The 8,848-nt window shown below is 46.5% G+C and overlaps 1 protein-coding gene across 2 annotated transcripts; it reads right to left on the bottom strand.

Annotated features, from left to right (window-relative positions):
• Window positions 1-585: 585 nt before the first annotated feature.
• Window positions 586-8,020, bottom strand: CRK (CRK proto-oncogene, adaptor protein). Of its 2 annotated transcripts, none has more exons than XM_060259464.1 (3): window positions 7,707-8,020; window positions 4,085-4,450; window positions 586-1,954 (listed from the first exon to the last, which is right to left on the bottom strand). In XM_060259464.1, the coding sequence occupies exons 1-3, from the start codon at window positions 7,909-7,911 to the stop codon at window positions 1,923-1,925; spliced, it is 603 nt and encodes a 200-aa protein (XP_060115447.1). In that variant the 5' UTR covers window positions 7,912-8,020; the 3' UTR covers window positions 586-1,922. The 2 variants fall into 2 exon arrangements, with proteins under 2 accessions (XP_060115447.1, XP_060115446.1); XM_060259463.1 differs by having other exon boundaries at window positions 3,915-4,450; window positions 7,707-8,015.
• Between the last annotated feature and the right edge of the window lie 828 nt (window positions 8,021-8,848).

Genomic DNA, 8,848 nt, shown 5'->3' with positions numbered 1-8,848 from the left:
TGCCACCAGTATTTTTAGCAGGATCTCAGCATTAAAAGTTTGAAGTTCAAGACACCCTGAGGATAGGGAGAACGTATGATGAAGCAATTGAACAGGGAAATTTCTACTTCCTCTGTTAGTTGCATGTCAGGAAAAAAAATAAGTCAGAGATACCGGTAAACTCGAGACCAGCAGGTCTCAATTATAAATTCTTTGTAAGTCACAGATTAAGCCACCTATATAAATCCCCAACAAGTCCATGAACGAAACTGGAGACACAATAAAGACTGTTCAGAAGGCAGGCTCAGCACTTGGAACAGACATCCTTTTCCAGCCTTTGCTGTAGCCAAACCAGCAGTGCATTTTTCCAGAACTCGCTGTGGACACTGCAAGAATTCAGTCTGTCAACAGGGACCAATGCTACCGTAAAGGTCCCTTCAGTCAAAGCGACCATATTTAAATGAAAGTTAATGAATAATATCATAGCAGGTTACAGATCTTAAATAACACACTATCATCTCTTTGTGGGTCGTAGCATGACAATCATGTTTCCACCAACAGGGAACAGCCTTTCCAGCATTAGCCTATAAAAGAACGACAGAATGATGACTATTGATCCGAACAGGATTTTAATTTCATCATTTGGCAAACTCCTTTTTACAAACATCACACATGTAAGCTACAAACCATTGTGGTCACAAGTGTCTCATTTGGCAAGTCTTGGCAAAGATGCCATGAAAAGACGGTTGCCTCTAGATAGGCATCTCTGTTAGAAACGAGTTGTTAATAAGCAGCTTGGAAAGTATTAATACAAAAAGATGAATGTTCAAGGAGTGAATAATGGAAGCTATAAAATGCTCCTGGCTTTTTTTTTGTTGCGAACCACGAGAGTCTCAGAATCAGTCCGGAAGCATTTAAGTATTTCCATTCGTTTATTAAAAATAAAATCTTCGTGAAGCCATCATTTTAATGCTTAACAGATGGAAACAAAACCGTTCCAGACAGCAATTTTAAAAGGGAAAAAAAAAGTATTTCAGTTTACAGTGGTGACATCTGTCACACTATACTGGAAGAACAAGAGTACTGTACATGATTTTCAGGTGCCCTCTTTCCTACAGTGGTTAAAGTTACCTTTGGAGTGTAGTGCTGGACTCTGTAGCAGATTTAGAAGCTCATACTCTTACCACTACATATTACTGCATAAAGTGCAACGAATGTAGCTCTCTGCACCAAAAGTGAGGTTTTAACACCCCGCATAGAACAGCTATGTCAAATTAAACCATCTACTAGCTATGACAGTAATGGGGATAATTTCTAGAAATTTTAATTCTGGAGAAATGGATTTGTCTGTAACCTTTCTCATATGGTAGTAGTAATGCTATAGCTATCCCAGTATTATGTAGGAAAAAAAAAAGATTACCTGCATTGTGCAGTTTATTTATGCAATAAAGCAGTTATAACAGACATTACAATAGGAGTCTAATCCAAAGAAGGAAAGCTCCAAGGTTAGCAATTTGCAAGTGTCCTACTAACCATTCTGGTTTTCTGCCTACAGAGGAAGCTATGGGATCAGGGAAAGCCAGAAACAAGAATCCACCATAGCTCTCTCCATCCTACTGCAAGTGCGAAGGGCGACATCTTTGAAGCCACAGATTCTGGGTATCCTGAAGATACAAGTCTTTGTTTAAGGAATGGTGGTGTTCAGTCCTGGGGAGATTTTATGCATATCAGGATACTTGCTGAAGCACTGGATAGACAGAAGAACTTGTCTATGTTGCAACTGCAGTAAAACACTGTGTGTTTATTTCCATCCGTAAGTAGAGCAGTTGAGCCGCACTCAGCTGAAATCTTCCTCTGGATTCTGTTGGTCGAGAAGCCGGACATGGGTGAACGGGAAGTGACCTCGTCGGCCACTGCACTCTCCTTCCCATTGGCCGCTCATGTTAATCTTTGTGACTTTTACTAGCTCTCCAACCTGCAGACCAAGAAGAAACACACCAATGTCAACAACCGCAGATGACGTCATTGTTCTCTGAACGGCTACTCAGACACGGCCACGTTCCATACAAGGCATCCAAAGCAATAAAGCTGGGGTGAGAAACCGATCAAGGGGTGGTGGCTTGGCATGGCAAACCAACTTTCCCAATGTGGCAAGAACAGCAACTTGCCACATCAGTTACAGTCTATCAGGTCAGTTTTGCAGCGCTGTTCAAAAAGCCAATGGACTCATTTAGAATCTGTGCTAAGTAAGCAGGTATAAGACCCCTTGACAAATGGCCTGCGTCCTTGACACAAGTAAGTTCTGGAGTTTAAAACAGTTTATTCCACTGCCTGCATTAAATCAGTGACCTCCCCCCACCAAATATGAACTACAACATCCAACGGACATTAGGTCAAGTTACCTGGGTTGGCAGCAGAGGACCAGCAGCTTGCAGTTTCCTGCTCTGGGCCTCCCCTAGACTAAGGCCATCACAGTGCTATTTTCTGCAAATCCATACTGCTACTTTAAGGATTTGGGGTCCCTTTCCAGCTCTGGCCTAGTGGAGCACTCTCCAAAGTGAGATAAGGGCCCTGCGAGTTTTGTTTTTTTTATAATTCCACCAGGTCTGTAAAACAGATATTCTACCAAGCCTTTGGTTTAGGTGGCAGATATCAAATTATATCCCGTCCCCCTCTTATCTTCTGGCCCTACCTGCACATATTCATCCATACTGGCATTAGTGAGAACTCTGCCACTTCCCAGAAACTGGAATATCTGAATGCACATACAACGGAAACTCTGGGAGTACTCTAGCCATATTGAGGCCATCTTGAAATCTATGCTATCGTTTGTATGGAGCAAAAATTTTCCTGAGCCGTATTTTAATTTTTAAACTGTTTTGTAATATGTTGTAACCTGCCCTGAGTCTGCTTGCAGGGGAGAGCGGGATTAAAAAAAAAATTGAATACAATTAAAAATACAAGCAACTCTCATGCCTTCTCCTTCAATGGCCTATATTCTACTGATTCGCTGCAATAAGCTCACACACACAGGACTGTAATAAACCAGCCAGAGGACAAAACGGACATGTTATTCTCTTCCCCAGAAATATGATGTGATGGAGGGAGGAGGGCAACATTCAAGACGACTGTCATTTTTGCATCTTGCTTTAAATAGCCTGAAAGATAAACCCCAGAGTTTTAATTTTTTCCCCCCAAATAGTTCTATGACCCTGGGATAATGACGGGCAAGTGTCACAATCCCTACTCTGTACAACCTGGCTAGGGTAAGATGACACAAGCAGTTTTGCTCCTTGGCGGCATACAAACTGCACCTACAACAGCATTCTTGGGGTATGCAATAATATTAGCTGCAGCAATAATACCTGGATAGTCAGGGGTTCCCAGAGAGCGCGGAGCGGCTTTGTAAGTCTGATCAAAGCAGAACACACAAAATTTGCTAATGGAATCAGCTGCGCCCCCCCTCCAAAAGGGGGTGCCTCAGCCTTTTCAGGAAGCATTCAAAGCTGGATTGATTCAACTCACACCAAAGAACAACACAGTTCCAGCAGGGCGCAAGGGGAGATGAAGTTCTCTTGAAAATAGAAAATGTCAATCGCATGTGAATTGAAGGATGCTCTCTCCTTCTTGGGAATGAAGACAAAACAGAATACACCCAAGAATCCAACCCCGCCCCCCCACCCCATAAAACAAACTACAGATGATGTAAGAGGCGACATGAGAGAGAAGCTCTGCTGTGCGCCAGGCTTGTAGCAAGAGTAGGAATTATGCCCCAAAGCCCCACTTTTCCTTCTTCAACACATTTTTAAAAACAAAGGTTGCATTAACTCATTTCTATTAGCAAAAGGATCTTTAATCCCTTGTGAATGCCAGGTATTAGAAAGACAAAACTCTTGAACAAATCTCTTCTCACTACATTTTTGCCCATTATGTACCTCCAAAGCCAAGGCTGTCTTGTCGTAGGCATTAGGGACCCGCTTCTGGATAACCCGGGCAAAAATTGGGCCATTCTGGAGGTTGGGGAGCGGAGTGTTGATGCTGGGCTGGGCATAGGGACCTGGCTCCGGCCCACCCAATGGTTGTGGGTGGAAACTATCCTGGTTACCTCCAAGTGGAGCAGATACCGAAGTAGAGGCCGGTCTATACTTCTCAACGTATGGAACAGGTATCATTCCCCGCTTTCCTTCACTGTCTTCTGCATTCCACCACTGCTCTTCAGGCTTCTCCCAGATTCTCAGTATGTCTCCTTTTTTAAATGGAAGATCTTCGTCGTCATTTCCATTAAAGTCAAAAAGAGCACGCACGTACTCAGCTTCTTCCTGCCTCAATACCACATCGCTGTTATGCTTCGATTTTGACACAGGTTCTATCAAGGTCGTAGTGTCCAAGTAGTGTATTTTGTAAAACTCCAGTAAAGCTGGTAGTGAGTCAAACTCTTGATCCCCTATCCGGAATCTAGAGGGATTCAGCCCTAAGGAAGAGGGAGAAACCACAAATTACTCACAAAACATACTAAAAATATGCAAGATAGACTAAATTAAAAAAAAAATGTCACATATGCCTGTAAATATGAGCCTTACTTCAAAGTAATGCAAATATTAGGATTAGTTCAAAGCAATGTAAATAGTTACTATATTTCTATATTGCTTTTTCTTTATTGCTCAGAGCACTTCACAGTAAAACAAAAAGTCTTTTCTCTTCCTCCCCCCCTTTCTAATATTAATTCCCATTGCTGAATTAATGTTTTAGCTCTTCCTCTCAGAACCAGAGATGTTGACTGTCCTGAAAACCAAGCAGGGAAGGGCCTCTGATAGCAATTATGATCAGAAGAGTATCATAACAGGAACACCATCAAATAAACGACACAATTAAACACTGTAGTCCTACAGAATGTCTAATTGCACAAAAATGACTTGGCCTGGTTTGTTACAAACAAGGACAACTGTGGTCACGAGATTCACTCGGCATAGGGAATTCCTGAGTCCCCCAGTGACAAGATCTACTCTTGCCAATGTCACTGCACAAGGTTGGGCCTCCCTTAATGAGCTCAGCTGGAAAAATCAGCCCCTCCCCAACTGGGGGACAAAAACCTGCATTTGTGGTTTTATTTTTTTATTTTCGTAGATTTATAGGCCGCCCTTTCCCATAGTGGGCTCAGGGTGGCTTCCAACACAATAAAACAAATCAATTTAAAACAGTTAAAACAGTTTAAAATTAAGACAAGCCACAGCTCACATTAGGTGAGGCGGCAAAGATGGTATTAACAGATCGATTCGGCTTGCTTGTCCCAACCTAGGTGTTCAAATCCCGGCTATATTGGTTTCAAATAGCCAGTACAGTGCAGTCGGTGCAGGGGGCGCCCGTTTAAATGATAGGACGCCCGTCTGCCTCAGCCAGCCATAGGCCTGATGGAACAGGTCCATCTTACAGGCCCTCCGGAATGGTAACAGATCCTGGAGGGCCCAAACTTCCACTGGGAGCTGATTCCACCAGGTCGGGGCCAGGGCTGAAAGAGCCCTGGCCGAGGCCAGCCAGATGTCCTTTGGGCCAGGGATGGTCAGAAGATGTTGACTGGCCGATCATAGCGACCTCCGGGGCTCATATGGTTGTGATTGTTAGCGCAATGGGAGCAAATCCAACCTTACAGGGCTACTTTTTCCCAGAGTTAAGGGGGCACCAGATACTGCTCACAGATTTCCTGCCCTCTATCCTCAATACAAATTTTGCAGTGGTTTAAAAAAAAAAAATCACTTAAAAACTCTTAAGAGAGATCTTCACCACCTTTTCTTGCAGAGCAGAGCAGTTAGCATAGACTATGTTACTTAACATGAAGTGCTCCAACAACAGAATACTGGAGACCAAGATGATGGAATGCTGGGGCAACAAGTTCCTACTCATCATTAACTTATGCTTGGGGCTCTTTCATTCCAAACAAATTGAGCGAAAGTAGTTTTTAACATTATGTACAGCCTTAATAAGTTTTTCCTCCCTCTCTGGAGTAAGCCAGTGAAATCGGTAGGCAGTAAATTCAGGACTTACAAAAGAAAGTATATATTCAAGCAATTTATAATTAACTCGCGGAACTCACTATGACAGGATGCAATAATGGCCAAAAGGTCACACAGCTACAATGTACTTCTGAATAACAGCAGTGGGGAAAGAGGGCACAACAAAATGAGAATGCTTTGGCCTTCATGCCTACTTTACTGATTTCCTGGAAGCATCTGGCTTGCACTGAAAGAAACAGGATGCTGAGCTAGATGGGCCTGTCTGCTTGATCCAATAGGTATCTTATGCTGTTCTTGCCTAAGATGGCACAGCACAAGCAAAAAGGAGTTGCTCTTGGCAAGTGTAAAAATGCAATTACTGATGAACTCACTTAGTAAAAGCCAGAGATAATACCTATTAGGAGCTTAATATGCATGACAAGAGAGAACACATACTACTGAGGAAACAAGCAAAATCCCCAGAAGAAATCTATCACAGGGATGGCCAAACTATGGCTCACACATATTGTGTGGCTCTCAAAGGCCCCACTGCCCTGTTGGCTGGTGTCTCTTTAAATCAGGGGTGTCAAAACATGCGATCTGGGGCCTGAATGAGCAACTGGCTGTCATCTGCTTCTTTCTCCTTATATCTTGCTTCTTTCTGCATAACATCTTGCTTTGTAAGGCTTGTTCAACTGCACAGGAGCTACAGAGAAAAACCTCTATTTTCTCCATTGGCTGAGGCTCCTCCTTTGGGGAGGAGGGGCGGGAGGCAGAGCTAGTTTTCCCAGGTTCTCTCAATTGCACAGCAGAGCTACTGAGCCAAGCCTCTCTTCCTTCTATTGGCTGAGGCTCCCCCCCCTCCCCTGGGCAAGGGAAAAAAGAGCCACAGCTTCCTTTGCCCCGTTCTCTGGATTCCATGGGAGAAATACAAAGAAAGCACCTTTAAGACCGAGTGCTAATGTTTTAAATGTATGTATATATCTATATGTATATCTCTGTGTGTGTTTGTCTGTGACCTTTATATGTATCTCTGATACCTAATCTTAAATAGGTACACACATGGCCCAGCCCAACAAAGTCTAATTTATGTCAGCTCCAGCCCCCATAACAAATAAGTTCAACACCTCTGCTTTAAATCATGACAGCTTGGATAATGAATTTAAAGTTACTTGCTTTCCACCTCCCCATCTATTTTCCTTCCTTCCAGCTCTCAAACATCCTGACATTCGTGTCTTGCAGCTCACAAACATCTGACGTTAATTCTATGTGGCTCTTATGTTAAGCGAATAAAATCCGCAGGACCGCTTCCTGTCAAGAGTTCCAAGTGAACCCTCAAACATTCTACTTCCTAACGGAAACCGCTATTGCGGGGAGCGCGCATTCACAGTAACCCGAGGGGGCGGGTGTCGCAGGAGACTCCATCGGGGCGGCCCAACGTACTCCAGCCCCACCCCACGGAGCGCAACTGGATCCAACGTGCCTAGCTCTGCCCAGCCCTCGGCAGTTAGTAACTTGAAAGTCCAGGGAGCGCCATCCTCACCCCCTCCGTGCAAAAAAGCATCGGCTGGGTCACTTAAGCAGAAATCCGGAGCAAAACTTAGATCCACACCGGGGAGGGGGTTCGAAGGCCACCTCTGCAGGGCCTTGCGGGTGGTGGCGTCGGGCAGAGAAACGGCACGTGGGGGACCCCCCAGGCAGGCCTGCTGCCTGCCCCGCGCGCGGGGCGGACAGACTCACCCGGGCCGCCGCCGCTGTTGACGATGTAGTGGGAGACGCGCGAGCTCTCGGAGACGGAGAGGACGAAGTCGCCGGGGATGGTGCCCGAGTCCCGCACCAAGAAGGTGCCGTGGCGCTGCCCCTGCAGGAGCGCCACAGCCTCGGCGCGGCTCAGCCGCCCCCAGTACCAGCTGGCCTGGTCCTCGGCGTCAAACTGCCCGGCCATGGGGGGGACCGAGGGAGGGAGGCCGCCGGCCCGGCACCGCTTCCTCCCTCGCCCTCCAGCCGTTCCAAGATGGCGGCCGCCGCGCCTCGCCGCCCGGAAGTGACGCCAACGGGGGCGGAAGCGGGCCGCGGCGGCTTGTCCGGTGCCAAAGGCGGGACTTCCGGATGGCCATTGGGCTCGCCCTCTGCGGGGAGGTTCGCGGGAGGCGAGTGGGACATCCGGGGCTTGAGAGTTGCAGCGAGGGGATGGAAGTTGGGGGGTCCTCGCCCTGTCGAGGAGGGGTGCTGTACCTTCCACAATACGTTGTATGTTTTAACTTCTAGTTTACTTTCCTTTTTCTTAGGTGTGTTGTGGGAGCTAGGGATGCCAACCTCCAGGTGTGACCTGGGAATCCCCTTCCCCGAATCACAGTTCATCTCCAGGCTACATGGATCAGTGCCCCTAAGGAAAATGGAAGCTGTGAAGGGTGGTGGACTCTGGCATTGTACCCCACTGATGTCCCTGGCCTCCCCCGGCTTTATCCCGCAATCTCCAGGAGTTTTACAACTGATCTCCAGCTGACAGAGGTCAGCTCCCCTGGAGAAAATGGCTGCTTGGAAGGTTGGATTCTATGGCATTGGACCATGCTGGGGCCTTCCCCCAAGCCCTGTTCTCTCCAGGATCCATCCCCAAAGTCTCCAGGTATTTTCCAACACAGACATGGCAACCCTAGGGGACCTGGCAACCCGGGGAGAGAGCTGGCCTGGTAATGCTTTGAATCTGGGTTGGGCTGAGACTGGGCTTTTGCATTGGCTCTGCTGAGGCTGGGCTTTCGCATTGGCTCTGTGAGGTTGCACAGCGATATCCCTTTCATTGGTGGAACTGAAGATGAGTTCGCAGCAAACCTGCAGTGTAGGCCTACCGTTGCCCTGGTGACAGTGGAGTTGATGGAGGGTAT

This window comes from Heteronotia binoei, chromosome 18 (assembly GCF_032191835.1).
Source record: "Heteronotia binoei isolate CCM8104 ecotype False Entrance Well chromosome 18, APGP_CSIRO_Hbin_v1, whole genome shotgun sequence".
Lineage (NCBI taxonomy): Eukaryota > Metazoa > Chordata > Lepidosauria > Squamata > Gekkonidae > Heteronotia > Heteronotia binoei.
Note: the sequence above shows the minus strand (reverse complement) of the source record. Positions and strands in the feature narration are given on the sequence as shown.